This window comes from Chaetura pelagica, unplaced genomic scaffold, assembly GCF_000747805.2.
Source record: "Chaetura pelagica isolate M959 unplaced genomic scaffold, ChaPel_1.0 scaffold343, whole genome shotgun sequence".
Taxonomy (NCBI): domain Eukaryota; kingdom Metazoa; phylum Chordata; class Aves; order Apodiformes; family Apodidae; genus Chaetura; species Chaetura pelagica.
The window spans coordinates 2,846,006-2,867,536 of NW_009952873.1; the positions used below are offsets into that span (position 1 = coordinate 2,846,006).

The 21,531-nt window shown below is 41.5% G+C and overlaps 1 protein-coding gene across 1 annotated transcript in view; it reads left to right on the forward strand.

Annotated features, from left to right (window-relative positions):
- The window catches only part of CACNA1C (calcium channel, voltage-dependent, L type, alpha 1C subunit), a 414,681-nt gene that overhangs the window by 362,017 nt on the left and 31,133 nt on the right, over positions 1-21,531 (forward strand). Inside the window, exons 30-31 of the mRNA XM_009995208.1 lie at positions 2,214-2,297; positions 21,455-21,487. Coding sequence (XP_009993510.1) covers positions 2,214-2,297; positions 21,455-21,487 — 117 coding nt within the window. The remainder of the gene's footprint in view (positions 1-2,213; positions 2,298-21,454; positions 21,488-21,531) is intronic.

Consider the following 21,531-nt stretch of genomic DNA (forward strand, 5'->3'; position numbering starts at 1 on the left):
AGTTCCTACACTGTGCAATTCGAGAATGAAATGGAAGATAGCCAAGCTACTGAATATATGTATTCACTTAGCATGTGAGCACTGCCATTGCCTTCAGCAAGACTGCACACATGAACAGGGACAGGAGGATTGGGTCTGTTGTCTTCTACTCTGTTCTATTTGATCCTGCCACTGTTCTCTCTGCCAAGGTCGCATCAGGCTGCAAAGGCGCTTTTTGCAACTCTGTATGATCTGTGTCTGTCCTTTATTTGTTTAAAAAATTGCCTTTACAATTTAATCTGCTGTTCTCTCCCTCTCCTTCCTCTTGGTGAAGTCTAATTACAGTTTTATTCCAGGTCCACCTGGTTGCTAACGATGCTGGACATCACAATTCATTCTAATATTTGTTGTGTATTTTCTAGGCTGGACGCTGAATAATAATACTCTCTAAATTTGCTTTTGCTCCTGTTTCCTTCCTCCCTGTTGTAGCTAATTGTGTAGTAATGTGTAGCCATGGGATGATTACTCTTCCCAGTATAGATCTGCTAAGAGATGCCTATTTCAGGCTGCAGAATAAAGTGTTTAGGTTTTTTCCTGGTCTTGAGGAGAAGATTTCAATGTCCACTATACCAGCTGGGCAGTGGCTTTCTCTGCTTCTTTTTTTTTTTTTTTTAAATTTATTTTTCCTACCCCAAACATGTGGGGCTCAAGACATGCTGGAGGCAGCATTTCAGCATTTAAACAGACAGTTTTTGCCAGTGCCTACTCCATGTGATGGTTGAACCCACAGTAATTTCAGGTTCCCAAGCCTGGCTCATGCAATGCCAGTGCTAGGATATTTTTTAATTTTATTTTTTTCTTCTTCTCTTTTTTGCTTTCTGCAATGCTGCCTGGGAACATAGACTCACATTTTACCCATGACCTGACTCTCTGGCTAAGAATAGCAGTTGCAGTGCAACTTGGGTTCAGTCTCTCTGGAAACATGCTGCAGCTGGGAAACAGGGAGGTCAGATTAGCCCATGCTCACAAAACCAAACACAGAGAAGGAGTATGGAAGATTTGATATGTTTGCCTCATTTTAGGACTGCAGAACAAGGGGAGAAGGTAGGCACAGGTGTTCAGTGAGCCGAGATAAGTTTTCTTTACTCAGGACGCTAACTTGTATGGGAAGTTTAGGTACAGAAACTCACCTCCTGGGCTAAACAGGACTTTTTGCAAAAGGGTCCTGTATCCTTATGGCCCAAACTCATGAAGGATGGGGACAGCAAGCAGTGCTGATTAGCATCTCTTGAGCCCTGCTTAAGGCAATGAGATGTTTGAGATAGCTCCAAAGTAACTCCACACTGCAAGGTGAGATATGAGTTTAGCACGTGCAAGTGGATCTGCCATGGCTTGTCCTAGACAGCTGATGTTGCAGTGATGCTGTGGCAGTATCTTCAGCATGAGTGAGCAACAGGTCTCACTCTGAGCACATGCTAAAGCCAGCTTTACCCCTTCCTGGTGGTAGGCACCAGCACATGCTACATTCATACCTTCACTTTGTGGTGCAGACATGCTTTCTGAGTGACAGAACTGCTCTGCCATGTTAAGAGAGCAGCTAAAGCTAAAGTAATCGAAACTGTTAGTCTAATCGCTGTTGTAATACTCATTGTGGCTGAGTAAAGGTAATGGTGACAACCAGTGGGGTTTCAGTGGAACACCCCCCAGCTCAACTGTGCCCTCTGCCACACCATGACGTGGCAGGCGGCCCTTCCCAGTGCCAGCACCGAGCGGTTTATCTGCAGTGCAGATCGGATTCACACTGGCAGAAGGGGAACTGCTTTTTGGGAGAACCATATGACACCACTCCTGTACTCTTCCCCCAGCCAAATCTAAGCCAAACAGGGAAGTGTGCTGTGTAGTAACTGGAGACGTCTGGAGGAGCTGGTCCTACAAGCCTGACTCCTGTGAGCAGCCGTGCTGGAAGCGCTCTGTGTGGTTTCCCTTCGCCCCTCATCCTCATCCTCGCGCTGGAGGGGAAAGGTGGCTGCCCTGGGATTTCCTTAGCTGGATAGTGGATGCTCACACAAGTCAGGGATGACAGGACTGAGCTACAGCTTGAGATGCAACAAGTAGTCTTAAGAGGAAACACCCTTGAAGTATCAGGGCAGTAATTCTAATGATAATTTTGAACTGTTTTTGTCTGTCTAACATTCCTTTTTAATCCCCATCCTGCCTGCCCCTTCCTTATGTAGGGTTACTTTAGTGATCCTTGGAATGTTTTTGACTTCCTCATCGTAATTGGCAGCATTATAGACGTCATTCTCAGTGAAACTAATGTGAGTATTACTCTACCCTCCCCAGGATACCACCACCTCCTCCTCCTCTGCTGTTCCTCTCTCTTTCTCACTTTCTTTCTCTCTCTTTTTTTTTCTGTTGGTTTTTTTTTTCCCTCTAGTCATGCTTTTATTGAACTTGCCGTCGTCCTTCTCCTTCTCCCAGGGAAAAATAAAAAAAAGGAGGGGGGGAAAATACCTCCTTCTTTTTCACTTGTCATAGCTTGCCCCAAGGCTGTGACTGGTGAAAGTGCACAGAGTTTGGGGTGTGTGTGCTTTTTTTCCCTCCAAAAGGTAGACATGCTTTAGTGTAACTTTGACTAACCAGGCTTTTGTTGATACCCTCCATCTTGTGAAACGTTACAGAGGTTTGAGCAACCAATACTGTAGAGTGGTAAGAGACTATTTAATATGCCCACGTAACCTCTTTCTTTTCTTATTTTTTTTCCTCTTCTCTCCCTCTTTCATGCTTTTGTTTCATTTCATTTTGTTTTGTTTTTTTTATTTTATTTTACTTTTTACTTTTTTTTCCCTCTTTTCTCCCTTTCCCTCTCTCTTTCACTTCTCTCTCTCCCTCTCATTCTTTCTCTTCCTTCCTTCCTACCTTTCTCTCTCTCTCTCTCTATCTCTCCTTGGCTTCTCTGCCACATGCAGCACTATTTCTGTGATGCATGGAATACATTTGACGCCTTGATTGTTGTGGGTAGCATTGTTGATATAGCAATCACCGAGGTGAACGTAAGTAGCTGGCGTCTGTCCATGATCGTGCCTGCTCTAACATTCATTTGTCTTTCCCGGGTTCTTTTTCCCCACATCCCCCCCCCGCCTCACCCTTCCTCCTTTCTCTTGAGTTTGTTTTCAGAGCTTTTTTGTTTGATTTTTATGCTCTTTCTTTTTTTTTTTTTGTTTGTTTGTTTTGTTTTCTTTTTTCATTCTGTTTTAATTTTTGGAACGACTTAAAGGACTTTTTTGGCTGTTGCGTCATTTTCTTCCCTTCATAATCTGCCTGGCATGAATTAAACTGTATAGCAGGAAAAGTGATGGGAAACGTGGAGTGTAAGTGAAAAAGCTATTTGTGCCATGGGAAGCTGCTAGAATAGTCCCAGGCCAGCACTTTGGTCTCCCCAGTGTTATGCTTTGCTTCCCATGGCAGTTCAATACTCCATCCCACAGAGATCTAAAGGTCAGTTCTTTCGAGGTGGAACTGCAGGAACCAAACCATGAATCCTCCCTGTGCCTCCTCACCTAGGCTCCCTCCAAAAGCAGTAAGGACCAAATCACCTCTGTTTAGAGCACCCTGCTCCTAATATCCAGTTGCTACTCTGAAAAAAAAAAAAAAAAAAAAAAAGTAGATGAAATAAAAACAAAACAGAAAGCCCAACAAAAAGAAAAAGACCAGAGTTTCAACCTATTTTTTTGGATTTTCAACCCAGTTTGTTCCAACTCACAAATTCCACTAGCAGAATTGACACTGATTGGCCCCACTGGTGCCCATCTCAGCAGACAGGTGAAGGACTGAATGAGCCATGGAGACTGAAATGAGCAGCTGGAGTTCAAGGAATAAATCATATCAGGCAAGCTTTTTCCTCTCTTTTTGGAGGTGGATGGATATAGAATTACAGGACAAAGAGACAAAGGACAGGCAGGAGGAACACAGGCTCCTAAAAGAAATAATAAAAAGAACTTACTGGGTGTCTGAGTACTGACAAAACTGGCCCTGCAAAATCCAGTTCAGCGAGGCCGGAAAAATTGAAGGATTGAAAGGAAGTTGGTGTAAATATGTTAATGAAGAGCAAATCAATAACTAATTTACAAAACAATGTGGCTGTTGAATAAACATTCCAGCTTGGAATTGTTGTGTACTGTAGAGGCAACCCATTGCAAGCAGAAAAGGCCAGTGTAGTTTTCACTTAGTGCTGTGTTTAGGGAAAAATGTAGGCAACTTTTTGAAAAAAATCAAAGTGCCTTACTCTGAACTTTCCAAACAAAATGTTTTCATATCATGGCTCTATTTAATTTCTGTTCAACTTCATTTTTTCTACATTCTGAAACAGGGACATTTATCCATGTTGTAATATTTTGATTTAAAATAAATTAAATATTTCATTTCATATTAGTCTATTATATTTGTCTTTTGAGAGAATGGAAAATAGTTTCTGACAGAAAATGAACTTGTATTTTACATCTCTTAAATGTCCTACTTTTTGGACACAGAATCTTGTTTGCAACATTTCCCACAGAATGTTGTAAACAATTTTCATTACCTTTTTACTACAGACATATTAGAACTGGGCTAACTTTGTAAAGTTACAATGATCAGCAGGCTGAAGTTGTTAATTTTAAAGAATGCAACAAAAGCTTTTTTTTTTTATGCCACACTTGTCATAAGGAAACTAAATGGGAAACATGGCAATAGCCTTCTGACTGTGGGTAAGTTAAATTCTTATCCACAGAGGCGAAACTGAACATGGTATTTGAGGAATACTCCAGGAACTGGAGAAGAGTTATGGTAAACATTAAGAAGGCTTCCCTAACTGTATTTGAATCCAAACACAAGTCTTCCTAGCAGAAAGGAGGGAAATCCTTGTGTTTTGATAAATAAATTAATGTCTACCATAGTGAGAAACCCTGTACTGGAGGGAAAATCTAATGGATCCATTTGAAGAAATTCACTGTAATTTCACATGAATTTAAGACCTTTTTACATCATGGTTTAAGACACTTTGACATTCATCTCATTAAACTTTAGTCATCCAAAAGGACAACAGTCACCCAGGCTTCCTCTTAGAGTTAGTGGAGAGAAATGCACAACTCCCCAGGCCAACTGATGTCTCCCTGTACATATAAATAACAGGGAGACAGGAAATGAATTTCTCTTTAGAGGTGCCCAACCTGTGACTGGAGACTGTCTAGGTTTGTTAGGTTTGTCTAGACATCCAGCCTTCAGATGCTAAATTTAAGCAGGATAAATCTCATTCACTCTCAGCATGTTGTCAAGAAGGTCACGATGCTGCTAATCGTGCTGTGTTCAGATCTTCAGTCTCCAGGGCTATCCATACTGATATGTTTAATTGCCACTAACAAGGCTCCCTCTCTTTGCCACTTGCTGTCTGAATTCAAGTTCATGTCAGCCAAGGCCTGGAATCCAGTTTTTGGTTGCAGAAGTCTATGAGAAGTGAGGGTGCCTCTGTCCAAACATCCACCACCTGTCTTAGTTGAGGAGGCAGCAGGAGTGGCCCTGACTCCTTATTTAGGGTTTTAAACAGTATTTCATTATGGTCCCTCTGTTTCCTCTAAAGAATCCGTTCCTTCTATACAGTTTTTACAGATTTCTGCACACTTTTTTTGTTACCTGGCATGTTTAAATCTTCTGGTTTTTTTATCTAGGCAAGTCATATGCTACTAGTTTCTAATGTTTGTTACTAAAAACTTGCACAATCTTTCAATGCACTGATAAATGAGCAGCAGCTATGGATGAAGTTTGTTCTGAAATGTTCTGAAATCCCTTTGCACTTAAAACACTTATTGAATAAGAGAATGTTTTGTATGTTGGTTTGTCCTGTTGGATTCCCTTCCTGCTAGCAGCACTTGAGGTGTTACATCTGTAGCAGGTGGGCTTTGGAAGTAGCAGCCCATCTTGGACAGACAGTTGTCATCTTCCCAAGCAGTGTGAGGCAGTTTATCAGATACAATTCTCCCCTTCTCCTCAGAAGCTTGTTGCTTTCTTGCTGTTTGTGGGTTTGAGCAAACCCTGCCTTGTGTTTCTGTACACTGTCTTGTCTTGTTCCATGAGACCTGGGGTCTGAAAAAGAAAGAAAAAATAAACCCTGAAACACCAGTAAACTCCATTAATTGGAGACATTTAGCCTGGTCAAATGCAGGTAAATGTTTCTTCCCAGTTCCTTAGAACCTGAAGATCATCTGTCTTGGAAGGTGCTGCTGTTGGAGCTAAGGAACAGTTGTCATTGTGGTCAGTTAGGGAAGATAAAGGTACCTGGAGCAGGTCAGTTTGATATGTGGCCATGAACATGTAAGCCTGAAATCTCTGTGAGGTTCACCAGATGTTTGCACTCAGGGGGGAATGATACCCAGAGATGCAGAGCTGAGACAGCTGTAGTTGGGGTGAAACCCTGAACTGCCTGGCCCCAGTGTACATGTAGGTATGCACTTGCATCTATTTATGGAGTTCCCTCTGCTCTGTGGGTTTTTTCCTTTTGACAATTATTTTTGTTTCTTGAAAAGGAATTTCCCAGACCAAAACCTTCATTAAGATATATGTGAGTGTGCATGGGTGGGTTTTTGTGTGTGTACCCCATTGGTTGTAGTAAATGCTCTTGAATGTGTTTGGATGCCTGTGTATGTGCTACAAATCCATGGGAGAGTGTACAGACATGAATCCATGGGAGTGGGACAGAGAGTGTGTATGTGAGCCTGCATATTTAATACATGTTTGTGTTGTGAGGGATTGTTGATGGAAACACATGGTTTGTTGTGTATGTAGCTGAGTCTATGAACATGTTTTCTGAGCCAATGTGGCTATATAGCTGTGCAAGTTTGATCTGCTTATGAGTAGGTGTTTATATCTGACAGTTTCCTGTATGCAGGCATGTTCATCTGCATGCCTGTGGTTAAATGTACATTTGCATGTCAAGCTCAGCATATTTTTGTTAGCATGGCTGTGCATTCAAGAACAGTGAGAAGGCATGTACTCATGAAATAGGCCCCCAGGCTGCCTTCAGCATTTCTGAGTCCTCGGGAAGCTCCCACTTAAAACACCCCACAGGGTGGAGATAGGTTAAGTGGTAAGTTCAGTTGCATCACATTAGGCCCACTTGCTTTTTGCAACTTGGGAACATCTCCCTGGTTCCCCCCAGGCAGCTCCACAGACAGATAGAAATGCAACTCACTCCACTGAATAAGTGCAGGGGGCACATGACAGGTTAAAATCTGGTGGGTTTGAAAACTTCAGAGTGGTACAGTTTCTGTCAATATTCACTTTTAAATTGTCTTATTTTCAAGCTGCATTTTCAGAGCTTTTCAGAGCTCTGCTTCTTAGTATGTATGATACAGCTAACTTCCTAGCCACAAAATGAAGATTTTTTTCAACATTTTCTGGAAACATTCAGTGATTCTACTTCAGGCCACTCTTAAGCCCACTCATTAAGTAACTAACGTGAGAGGGGAGGACACTTTAATCTGCCTTTAAAAAAAATTAATTTCTTGGAAGAGACCACATCTACCATGTGTTAACTCTCTTCAGGTGCTAAAACCAAGCACAACTTGGGGGGATTAAGATAAGAGATGATGTAATATATGGGGCCTGGGAAGTAGGGTCTGCAGGTTGTATCCCTTAGACTTTGAATAGATCCCTATGCCTCAGCTTCCCCAGTAAACTGGAGATTGCTATTCCCTACATTAGGAAAGCATTTTCAGTAGTGTTTATGAAACACTCTTAAGTTCCTTAGAAGAAAACTTCAAGGTGGTAAAACTTATTACTATCTATGATAATAATAACAGGAAAGACAATGTTATAGGAGTTGAATAAAAGCCAACAAACACCAAATTTGTTATCCCAGAAGTAACCCCAGGCTTAGGCTTGCATTTCCTTCCTTTCCACATCAGCAAACACAGCCTGTTGAGTGCCATGAAGCTGACTGACAGCCTGCTGTCCCCTCCTCTAGGCAAAGAAAATTGCTCATTACTATTTCTTGTGCTGTATCAAAGGAGGAAATCAAGTTTGATTTGTGCTCTGTGCTACAGTGCCCAAATTGATGAAAGAAAAACAGCCAGACCCTGAGTCACTGGGAAGGCTGTTAGTGTAACATCCTTCCTCTCAGTAAGAGACAAAAGCCAACAGCTCTCTGGTCCACAGGGTCCTTTTTTCTTTACCTTTTCCCCTGCCAGTGTAAGATCAAAGGTGTGCTGTGGCTAAGTCTTTGTTTGCCACCAAGCAATGCTCATAGCAGTGCCCACAGAGCTGGATGGGTCCCTGTGGCCAGCTGAGAGATTGGCCCATCCAGCTGCAATGGGAAGTGTGCAGATGTGTGAGAGTTACAGAGGCATGTTCAGGTGGAAGCATGTGTGTCTGCAGAGCACCAGAATACATACCAGTGACAGTGGAGACATTGTGTGTTTGGTTCTGTCTGTCTGGAAAGGATGTTGGGGAGGGAGGGTTTGTGCCTACCTGTGAGCCTGTCACCAAGGGTTTTTTCTGGTGCCTCTTGAGTGTGTCTGCATGTGCAGGTACCTCTGTATGTGTCAGCCGTGTCTGGGAGTGCATGAGGATGACTGAGCAAAAACATCTGGACTGGTATCCATCCTGCCTGTTCTACTCAGTGACCATACTTGTGTGTCTGAGCATGCCTGTGAACACTGCAGGAAATACAGAGGAGGAGGAGGTACTCATGACAGGTATGCAATGTGATACAGCAGATGTGATGAGCCAGGGGGGTGTGCTTGGATACAAGAGGGTAACTGTCAGGACTAGGGAATCGGTGACTTGTGGGCTTCTGTGAAGTACTGGAATATTTCCCTGTGTAAGTTGTCCTGTTGTAGCAGTACAGGTTTTCCTAAGAGTGAGCATTGTGACTGGCTAGAGAGTGGATGGAAATGCTGGGTTTTTTAATGGGTGAGGTGACAGGAAGAGAAAAAAGGGAAAGTACAGTGTTGTGTGTGTTCTGATCCATGGTGGTATTTGGGAGACATAGGACCTGAGTGCTTCAGGAAGTAGCACCCCTGTGAAGAAGGTTAGAGAAACCCCAAACCCATCTTGCTGTGTAACTTCTAGAAAATGTTGGTCATGTTTGTAGTGCCCAGCCCTGCTGGGCAGTGGTTTGGCATTTAGCTGTCAGGTATTCAGAAGAGCTGAGTACTTTATGTCTTGCACTTCTGAAGAGGTTTCCAAATTCAGATAGGAAATCTGCAGAGGGTTGCAGCTTGGTTGATTCCCGAGTACTGATGTGGTAATGCCAGAGAGATACCAAAGCATTCAGCCCCCAGGAATACCTGGAGACCTGTTCAGTGATCTCTCCTTCAGTTTTTTTAATTTCTGAAGTCAAGCAGCTCAGGCTTAGACCAGGCGCATGGGGCCTTTCCTTACAGTCATCTTGCTTTTGGTGTTGAGAGGCTTCATATGGTTTGTCATGGGCTCCTGCTCCCATTCTTTGGAATATCTGACAGCCTATACTCAAGTCTCCCTCTCACCTTCTCCTGCACTTCTCCCTTTTAACCCACCCCCTGCCTTTCTTCCTTTTCTCCCTTGCTCTCCTCTCCCTCGTCTCCAGCCACACTAAACCTCACAAGTTCATTTTCACCCTCAATCAATGTGTCTGAAGGCAGAGAAGCAGAGGCTTCAACCCTGCGGTCCTTATGCAGGCAGAACGTCCCAGGACGTCTCGCCTGCGTGAGGACCAGGGCGGTCGGCCCCTGTGACACAGTCCTATACACACACCCCCCACAATGGGAGCAAGGATCCGTGGAAGGACGACATACATCTAGCCTGCACCTCAGTTGGGACTGGCATTCATCTCTGTCGCTGCGTCTGTCTGTCTGTCTGTCTGTCTCTGCCTGTCTGGTTCTCTCTGCTTCCATGCCCTTTGCTGCTGAGATTTTGGCCACCGGCTGCCACTGGGCAGAAATCTTGGCAGTTCCTAGAACTTGCAAGCTCGTTTACCCAAAGCTTCCAGAAGAGGCAGAAAACACCTCTCTCCCTCTCTCCTTCTCTCTCTTTCTCAAATGCCATCTGGGTAGCAGTGGCCTCCAAATTAGGTAGCAAAGGGCTGGAGAAGCACAGTGGCTTCTTTTGACATCTTGTGTTGTTGTACCCTTACTGCTGCCATCCTAGAAGTTGTATGTAGTCCTGAGCTATCCCTGTGTGTGTGTATATGTATGTATATATGATTTGTTTCCTTTTTGGAAAAACTACTGATAAAATTGGTGGGGGTGGGGGGAAGTTTGCTTTTTGTAATATCTGGTGGTGTTTTTATCACTAGAATAATCCAGGTAACACACCATGGTGGCCCCAGCTTCTCTATGTAGGAAGTCAAGTTGAAGCATGGTTGTGTGCTGTAGCAATGGCAAATGCCAGTACACTGTAATTTATTTTGCCTTTGGTGAATATCACGAGACCTGCCTTGAACTGTTCCCCAAATAAGGCTTAGATCAATTTGAACTTGATCACCTCTTATGCTTAATCAACAATTCCAGTACATGTGTTGGTGACAAAGAAGTATGGTAAGACTATCTGACCACAACCATGTTTGAACAGTTATTTTGTTATACTTATTTATGTTATACTTTAGTCACGAAGGTGGGGCCTCCTCTTTTTTCTTTGTGACTTAAAAATGTTGATATTCTGAGTGTGTTTCCAGAGTTCTTAATATGATATGCCCATTCATAGATGTGATTTGGGCAACTGCACAACTTTTTCTGTAAGGAAAGCTGTATGAAATAGGAGTAAACCGAAAAAAATAATTATGGGCTTTTGGCAGAAAAGGGTTAGTAAATGCGAATTACTCCCTCCTCAGTTTACTCGAGTATTTGAGTTGTTAGTGATAACTAGCAATATTAGCACCATAAGAAGAAAGCGTGTCATTTTTGTGGGGAAAACAATTTTGGAAAACTCTCAACACTACCCAGTTTTGAAATAATACCTTGATATTGTGATATTCCCAAAACTACCCGTTATACTCGGCTTCTGATATTATTCCAGGTGCATGGAATTTTCAGAATGCAAGGAAGATTAAAGAGTAGCATAAAAATAAATTTGCCTTAGTAGATAAATATAACCACACACATTCTAGTTAATTAAAATTTGATAAACAGAAGATAAATAATCCAGGAGAACAAATCATTAAAATTCTTAAAACCTAACTGTAAAAGCATTAAAAAGAAAGTTAGAGTAAACCGAAAAAAATAATTATGGGCTTTTGGCAGAAAAGGGTTAGTAAATGCGAATTACTCCCTCCTCAGTTTACTCGAGTATTTGAGTTGTTAGTGATAACTAGCAATATTAGCACCATAAGAAGAAAGCGTGTCATTTTTGTGGGGAAAACAATTTTGGAAAACTCTCAACACTACCCAGTTTTGAAATAATACCTTGATATTGTGATATTCCCAAAACTACCCGTTATACTCGGCTTCTGATATTATTCCAGGTGCATGGAATTTTCAGAATGCAAGGAAGATTAAAGAGTAGCATAAAAATAAATTTGCCTTAGTAGATAAATATAACCACACACATTCTAGTTAATTAAAATTTGATAAACAGAAGATAAATAATCCAGGAGAACAAATCATTAAAATTCTTAAAACCTAACTGTAAAAGCATTAAAAAGAAAGTTAGACAGCCTTATAGCTGAAAGACTTGCTGCACAAACCTGTCTGGAGTCCTGAGTGGAAATGTTTACAGGGGTCTTTAAAATGGTGTCACTGTTTGCCCCAAATTGAACATAGTAAATCACACACAGTGAGCAGTACTGGGGGTTTTTTTAACCAAATAATTCATCAAGTCAATAATAATTTATTCTTGGTAAGAGGTGTAGAGCAAAAAATCTGTTGCTCAGTAGCTTTGTAACAGCTAGCTGACGTCTACATATGACCACCTCAAACATGCTCTAATGATGCCTGAGACTGGCATTTCCAATCCTAGAATGGCTCATAGACTTTATTGTATCCCATATTGACATACAGAAATCCAGTATGACTCTGTAGGCTGTTCTCTTCTAGGAAATATTCTGAATAAACATTAAATAACTTTCTAATTTAGAAGACAATGAAAAGACACAGTCTGGGAATTAAATACTAACTGCTACAAATCTCCAATGAAAATGGGCTGTAGCACTCTCTCTGGGCTGCTGGTATCTCTGCCTATCCTACCTCATGCAGATACATTGCCAAAATATAACAGGGGGTTCAACTCTGTCTACTGCCTCTTGCAATCCACAGTCCTGTTGCATTTGAATGAAAGCAGATTGGCTTTTCTCCTGTTTTCAGTGGCATGTGCAGTTTCTTTCAGCACCTTCATCAAAGGATAAGATGGCTCATTCATCTTTACCCTGCCCCAGACCTGTTGGGCTTGCCAAAGAAGGATCCTGGCAGCACTGAATGCAGAGTCTTGGAGTTGGTAGACTGCCTGCCTTCCTCCTTGGAAAAACCTGCTCATGATCTAGTCTCTGTCTGGCTCCATTAGTGCCTGGAAGAGTTATCATACTGAGGAGTGGGTATTTTGCTGCAGCCCACAGGCCTCCATCTGACCTTAGCATCAGCAGCTTAACTCCTCATCTGAATTGTAAAGATGCTACTGAAGCCTCCTTCCAGATTCACGAGCTTCTGCCAACCACACCACAGTAAGCCCCTCATACTGAGCTCCCTGCAACCCTCTTCACAGATGGAGCCCAACAAAGTCTCCAGCCTCCTTTCTGCTCCAGGCAGGTGAGGCTTCCCAGAGACATCCCAGTAACACCAATATGCAGAGGGCACAAAGTTTCAGTCCCTTCTTTCTTCTTCCTTATCCTTTCCCCACATCATGCAAATCCTATCAGCTCCTTAATGAGTAATTAACAAGTAGTTGAAGAAATGCTCAAATGTTCAGTGCACTGAAGACAAGCACAGCCATGATGAAAGGAGGACCTGCTTCTGGGAGTTTAATTCCTCAAATCATCAGACCCTAGGGAATATGAAACCAGTAGATGATACTCAGCCTCTCAGTTACTACTGGAGCATTGCAAGGTGGAGACAAGGAAAGCTCCTGCCTACCTATGGCTCAGAAAATTAACTTTACAGAAGAACTCTGCTGCCATTATCATTTCCAAGACAGGCTGTGGGGTGGTAAGTGGAATGGAAAAAACAGCAGCATTTATGAATGCTTTGAACAGTCTCTTTCATTTCAAGATCAAAATCAGTGTCACAGTCTTAGTACTCAAGAACCTTAGCAGGATAAGTTGTCTCTGCTTGCAGCCCTTCAGAGCAGCTGTTTTCACAACATTGCTACAGATAAGAAGTCAAGATGATGGATTTATGTGGGTAATTGGGATGGTAGAACCTGGATATGAAAAGAACTGTCATTAAGAATGAGTCAAAACTAGATCCAAGCTGTACTCCTTTTGGAAAACCAGCCCCACAGATTCCCCTCCCTCCATCCCTGCCTTCTAGAGAATGGAAGAAAAAGAAAATAAAAGAATGACCAATGTAAGAAAGAATATAAATCTTCCTAAAGAGACAGTGGAAAAGAAAACTGCCCTTCCCAAAGCAGAGATAAATACACTGCTGGGACTGGTGTTTAAAATCCATATTAACTTTGGCATAGGAAAGAGAGTGAGGCACATTTGACTGTGCATGAACAGCAATGAGAAAACCGTTGGCATGGATGGTAATACAGCTGAAGAAACATGAAGACCTGCAGACTCTAAATTTTCACAATTGCTCTCTCTCCATCTTGCTTAGTGGTCTAGTCTGTTTCTGGGGTCAGTAACCTCAGTCTGCTCTGGGCTGGGACTCTGGGAGCCCTTGCCCTGTGGATCAAAAATCGGTCAAGTGGAAAGGCAAGCTGAATGGAAAAAGTCCACCCTGTCACACATGGCTTCTGGCAGAGGTGTTCAAATCAGCAAAACCTCTCCTCAGCTGACACTCACACTGGAAAATCCATAAAACGGCTCCACCAGTTAAAAAAAAAAAAAAGGTCCTGTACACAAGAAGCCTTTCAACAACTCTTTCTGTTCATTTTCAGAGCCTTCCTCTCCAGATGTTCTAGGGCTTTTTTTGGCTACCTGTCCCACAACACAAATAATAAAACACAAGCCATCTGCACCTGCCTCCTGAGTCAGACCAGCACTTGTTCCTAAGTTGAGCACTGCATCTCTGACAGTGTTTAATATCTACGTGTTTTTCAGGAGCCCCGCCCCTCCCCCATGCTTGATTACCATAAGACTTGAACTCATAATTTAGTCAGAGCTAATGAGGATTATTAAAACATCCTGAAAATTAAGAATAATTTGCATGGATACACTTTACCAATTGTTCTGCTTTCCTGAAAGTCACTGAAAGAAAAAAAAATAAAAAAATAGAGCTTTCAGCTGTGAAAAAAGTTACTCTTTCATTAACTGTCCAGTAATTGTCAATCTAGGGTAATCTGCATAACCAAATTAAAGCAATTGACTTTCCTTATATTTACCTTAAGCACTTGGAACTGTAAGATTACTGTCTGACAATTTCATGGATATATATATGAAATTAATTAATAAGCTATTCAAATTGGTATGATTTGCATATTTGAAGCTAATTAGAAAAGCAAGCTCTAGAATTTCAAAATCGTGGAATACATAGGAAATGGAGGGGGAAAACTAATAGCTACAGGACTTATTTGCTTTAAAAGTTACCTTGACCTTATTAACTTATTGACTGTATTTGGCTTTTGTTGCATAGGATATGCTAACATTCCCCATGGGATCTGAGATCATGTGGAATCTATGTGAAGTATAAATGCATATATATTGCATTTGTGTGAGCTGGCACAGTGTCTATTGGCCCACATGAGTCAGTGCAGGCAGAAATGTAATGGCAAACTTCATGGCAGGTGTCACATTTTTCCTAATTCCCCATATTGCACCAAATAAACTTTTAATTCCCTAGTGCAAGTGATTTCAGTCTCTTCTGCAGAGCTGAGAATGAGCATGTTACATTGCACTGGAACAACTCAGGGCTTTTTCTAGGGAATTCAGCAAGGTGTTCTCCATTTTCCCCAGTGAAGGCAGCATCTAACACCTGAATTCCCTGTTTTCCTGTAAGATGGCCTTTTCCAATAGGCATTAAAACCAAACCTCAGTTTATGAAAATGATCAAAAACTTTCTGGTGCTTCACCCATATTAGAGTTATAGGAGGGCTTGTTTTTTTTGCTTCATGAAAGCCCCTTGTAATGTTTTTGGTTTTTTTTCTGTTTTAAAATAGAATCAAATGGAATGTAATTTAAAATTTAAATTGCAAAATTTTCAGTAAAAGATCATTTTAATAGAAAATGAAAACCATTTGCTTAAGTATAAACAGTTTGGTCTGAGATTTCTTTTCTTATTTATATAACATTTCTAATGTAAATGAAAGGTCAGATTGATAATGTGCAAGGAAAAAACAAGAGATTTCAATCTTACATTTCTAAAAACTTTTCTTTCAAAATTGGCATATTTCTACAGAACATTTCACTTTCAGCATCAGCATTCTTCTAACAGAAAATATTTTTGTAGGAAAACTAAGTAATTCTAGTTAGTTTTATTCAAAATATTCCTAGAAATTCTCAGAGGACTGCACACTCAATGGAAGATTGCAGAGTTTGAGCAGCTTGTCTGGCTTTTTTTTTTTTTTTTTTCTTTCCCCTGCTAATAATTTTATTTCACTGTGAGGTTTGGGGAATTGAGAATTATGCCATCTGCAATCCAGTAGTATTCCTTGTCAGAGAAATACCAGATACATTTCTGCCTGGTTTTATAATAACTTCACAGACTTTGGTGGCAGGTGGATTATCTCCAGAGTTCCTGTGATTAAATCCACACACAGCAGTGGCAGACTGAGGACTCTGCAGGCAGCTGTGGTAACTCTCCAGTAGACTATTACCTGCCAGCAGCCAGGTTGATTTGAAACCCTGACTCTTTCCAGCTCTCCACAAAGACTTTTGACACTGCAAACATGAGAGCCTAGTGTCTTTTATCATGTCTCCATGGCACTGATAAATTCTAAGCCTCTTTTTCTCCTATGCTCCAGTAAATTCTTGTTTTTCTTGAAGCTCATGTCCCTGCAGATCCTATCTCAGTGTGACCCACATGTGTGAAAGAAAAGTGTCCAGAACAGTACTCCTATTGGCTTGCCATTGCCTTATTTGTGTCTTCTGCATCTGGTCAAGATAAAGTTGCCAAGCAGTTGAAACAGCCTGTCAGTTCTTTTTCACTTTGTGTAGCAACAAAATCAAATCACAGTTGCTCGTCAAGTATCCCTTAACAGAACTGCTTCTAATTCCCCTCAAAATCTTACCTGTGGTTGTATGAGTTCATTTCCCCAGAATTACTCTTTCTGTCCATCATTTTTTGTCCGAGAAGGTCACAGATGCAGTATGGCTAAAATAGGCAGAAGTCATGGAAGATACAAAGAATTTGAGCTAGGAAAGACTGATAGCCTAGAACTGCAAAGGATCTACAAAGCACTACAACCTGCTCAGCCAAACTCTACAGTGCAGTGTGTCAGAAACATCCTTCCTGCAATGAGCAGAAAAAAGCAAGAGGTGAACATCTGTCATCCCCTTCCTCATGGGAGAAGGCTGACAGACCACTGGCCAATCGTCCAACAGATACAGCATCTTCATATGTAACTTTTCATTCTCCAAATGTCAACAGCAATCACGGAAACAGCAGACATCCATCACCAATAACCAATTACTGCAAAAGGTCTCCTAAAAGCTTCATTCACAAGCCCTATTTTCCTCAGTAGAGAAATGTCGTTCCAGATTGATTGTCACAAAAGGCAACATAAGCATCAAAACATTTGTTTTCTTGAGAAATATGAAGATACTTTGTCATATCATGGTGCCAAAGTCTCACAGATTTCCTCTCACCTCTGCAAACATAGGGCTACCAGGCAAAATTAGAAGGCTGCCATTGAACCACTGCATTGACTGAGATTGACTCTGACTAATAAAGCAATAATGACACTGTGCGCTCAGCTACTTAAATGTTCCCCAGATAGAGCCAGACCAAAGTTCTCCACAACATAAAGGTTGGATTCTCTATTGTAAAACCGGATTCCTCTCTATGAATGGAAGAAGTCTTGTTAGAAAATAAAAAGGAAGCAAACCTATCAGCAAGGAAATTTTATTCTTCAAACATCGGGAAATACCCGCTTAGACTTCCAAGCAGAGGCTGGATCCTCTGGAGGAGCTGAACTCATCATCTTCAGTGTGTAAAAAAATCACGATCATCCACTGTGCTGGTAATGGGAAAGCCACCTGCCTGCATCGTCACCTCAGTGGCAGTCAGGCTTCTACAACTACTGAAACACACTCAGCAGGCATGTGTGATGTACAAACCTCATGGAGCTCCCCCTCAGGCATTTCTAGGTGTTGCTTCTCTCAATAGCCATTATAGTTGTCAGCAAACCAGCCCAAAACCCCAGTGAACACAAAACCTGTCAATGTGGTCATCCATCTCCAGTGTTCTGCAGGAATGAAGTGGGATCCATATCTCTTTTCCGGATTTTTCTACTGAGACCTTCATTGGAATCTATCTATTTACACACTTTATTGCTTTCTTCACAATCTTTGTCTATCCAGAAGATATTCTAAGCCATGGATATTTCAGGGTGCTTTGATACTGTCATGGCAGTGCAAAGTCTTTAGTCTTTTCATATTTTTGCTCCTGTCTTTACAGTTCTGAAGAGCCAAGTCATCCCTTCTCAGAATTTCAGAAGGGATTACATTACAAGCATAACCATTGTATGATACTGACTGTTGGAAATTGCGCTTGAAACATTGAAATTTGTTCTCCTGAACTGCAATTTGTATCCTCTCCTAGCTTTCAAAGCATTCATGCTGTAATCCAGATTTGGAAATCCAGAAACACAACATGTTAAAAACTATTTCCCTGATTTGATGGCAAGATCAGACATTGGTTGATACGTCAGTCAGTATGGAGATTCAGGAGACTCTGATGCTCTCTGTACCCATCTCGAGGTGGTATGTTCTTTGCAAATAGTCACTAGTAAGCCTCACTCCCACCTATTCGGTGGTTGAGCAGAATTAGCAGGAATACAGTACTATCAGTTACCTTATTCACTGCTGTGATCTCTTAGATTTTAAGTATCTCCATTGAACAAGCCTTATTTCCCATAGACTTCCTTACTTGGGATCCTGAATTCATGATGGCATAAGCCATGTCTTCCACTTTTGTGCCTGTAGGGGCTTTAAGGATGCACACAGGTCAGCAGCATCTCAAGCAGTGTGTCTCTTGGACATGTTGGTGCTCTAGTACACCAACAGGTGTATCCATACATGCCAGCAACAACATTCTGAGGAGGTTTTCAAACATGCTTCAGGGATCCTTTACCCTACTGAATCTTTACTTTGGCTCCTAGAACCTGCTTTTCTCTTTCTTGACCTCTTCTGCTCCTTAGCATCTCTGTTACCTTTTTAAACATGTTGACATCAAGGAGAAAAAAGGAAAAAAAAAAAAGAAAAAAAAAAAAGAAAAAAAAAAAAGAAAAAAAAAAAAGAAAAAAAAAAAAGAAAAAAAAAAAAGAAAAAAAAAAAAGAAAAAAAAAAAAGAAAAAAAAAAAAGAAAAAAAAAAAAGTAAAAAAAAAAGTTGTCCAAGCAGATTCATTGGACTCGTTCCCATGAATGTCTTTACACAGACACATCCTGCCTCAGATGTTTCTCTTCCCACTCTTAGCCTGTGGATTCCCTTCTACCTCACTCTTCCTATGCCCTGAGTTTGTTTGTGATTTATACTTCAGGTCCCTTTTCTCTATGATGGAAATTGTGCAGATGATCCTGTCTTGCCTGATCTGGCTATTATTGTTGTTGCCTTTTCTCACTCAGTTATGTCTGTGCTACTTGTGCCCCAAATTACAAGAGCAGGGTATAATACTAGAAGTTCCTTTGTAGGTTAAACCACGGGTAGGGGAAGAGATGAATGCAAGTAAAACACAACCAAAGCTGCCCTCTGTTAGGTCGCGTAGCTTCTCCAAATCTCCCTCAAAGGCATTAAGCAGATGAGGATTTGCTTTTGTATATTGTTCTGAGATTTGTACTACTGCCCACTTTAGATGACCATTAGGCACTCTAATTCCCAATACCCATCACCATGCCTCCAGCCTTGTGAACTGATGTGACTACGTTCTCAGGTGTCAGGTACCTGTCCTTGTCCTGAAGTCGGCATCCCCACATCCCTTACAAGGCTCAAGATTCTCAGAAAATCTGGCACTAGCTCTCTCAGCTTCATAGTTAGGAATGGCCACACTTGAAAGTCCCAGCAACAGGTTCTCCAATATCTGTGCTCAGATCCATATGGTGACCTTCTGGTGGAAAATGGTAGGATTTAGCTCCTTTCTAAGACTTCTGTGGATATCAGAAAATGTATTCAGCAGCCTGGAGCTGGGAGTTCATTTCCCCCTAATATACTCATACAAAAAATACTGCACACCCAGTATCAGGAACCTCAGCCCATAGCACCAGTTTGTACAAACACCACCTGCCAGTGCTAATGGAAAATCCTGTTCTGCTTTTGAGCCTTCACGGTAGGTAGTGATATAATTTGCTACATATTTGACCCCATCTTAAAACACAGGCCAGTTAGCTCAGGGAATAACAGAGGAGTAAGTCAACTTCTACTCCACTTTTCTGGCAGTGTTGAAGACACTCAGAACCTTTGGTTTCTAGTTTTTCAATGTGATGCCAGCTCCTCCAAGTTGAGCCTCACATATCAACAGTGCCTTATATAGTCATAACTTTTTATACAGATTTTTTTACTCTGTTACATTACTATTTTTTTTGCACTTCCTGAGGAAACACTAACAATATCAAAATGGCAATTCAGGCATAATATTCAACAGTAACTTACAAGGCTTCTTCAGCTAGTCAGCCACAGATGCATCAATACTATCAGCCAGGAAAGACAGAGAATCCTGAAAGGTCCTGAAGATGGAGCTTTGTACCTTCTACCAGCAATGCAGAATAAGAGTCCTTCTGTTGTTAGAAAAGATGATTTGCAAAATTAGAAAGAGGAAAGGGGATGGGATGGAGAAACTCTTTGCCAGAAAGGAGATGTTTGCCCAGCAACAAAAAAAATCAAAATTTATGCCTGGTCTGTAAGAAAAGGCTCTGTGGGCACCACTCCTTTATTTGATATTCAAGCCAACTTTTGCTTTTTTGTGATCTGAAAAGACAACACAAGAGCAAACATGTGAAAGAGGAGAAAAAAAACGCAATGAAATCTAACACTACCAAACCAATGAGTTAACCCTAAAGACTATTATACAATTGGGCGTACCTTGAGTTTTAATTGTTTTCATTTCCCTCTATCATCAAATAGGCTGTGCATCCAAACAGCAGTTTATATTTAGGTAAGACAATGCCAGTTTGCTTACTGCAGTGTCCTTAGAGACCAGGAGCATGCTGCAGGAGTCCTCCATGGCACTAGGGGTGAATTCTGCCATTGGCAGAAAAAACACATCACTTTCACCTTTGATAATATAGTCATGAGAAGTAACAACAGACAGGTTTGGCATGTGGGGCATATGATAGAGATTAGGCCTGAAAGATTATGTTACTGTTGAACTGCAGGACTCCCAAAAAAGCTGGGCTTCTTTAATTTTCAGTTCTGCTTTTTAAACATAAGGGTATTTTCAGCCTTAGGTGTTTTTTAGAACTCCTCTCAGTATTGGAAATGGCCACAGAATTTAAGCAAGGGATGTCAGGCAGAGTGTTTGCAGTAACTAGACTCTTCCAGGCATGACCAGGACTCAGATCAGCTCAGCCTGGCCTCCAAGGACGCATCCATTGGGTCCCTGGAGCTTTGCTGTGAGGTGGGTGAAGGAACAGTAATCTAACCAGCTTTACCAGCCCACCTTCCACAGCTGGCAGTGGGTGTTGTATGGTTGCCAAGAGCTGATCAGACTGTCCCAACCTATTTTCTTAATAACAGCATTATCACCCAGAACTATGTGTAAGGGAAGTGGGATATATTAACTGTTGCTTTAGCACTGTGATATTATGGGTTTACAAATCAGACTGATGCACTAGAAGCTGGCTGGTCCCTGTGCAGATGTGGCTTGGATCAGAGCTTGGGAGCTAAATCAGCCTCTGTATTGAACTTCATAGTAGTGATGCTAGAGACATTTTGACAATACCAGTACCTCCACTGCCTGGATGCACATACTGGGTGCAATTCACATGTGGTGGTAGTGCATACAGCTTACATCAAATTCAGTGGGAGTTGTACCTACTTCTGCCATGGCCAGCTTTGACCCTGGGCATCCTAGGGAATAAGCCCAGCCTCTTGTGCATTTCTTTCAAACTCCCTTTTGCCCTCTTCTGCCATTTTGTTGCTCCTGTGTTACCCAAAACCTAGTTTACTAGGGCTCTTGATTGGAGACTTATTACAGCTTATTTCTGTCTGCCTTTCTTTAAAGCCAGCTGAACATACCCAATGCTCTTCCTCTATGGTAAGACCGAAAATACAGACCACCCTCCCAGCTTCTGTGACACT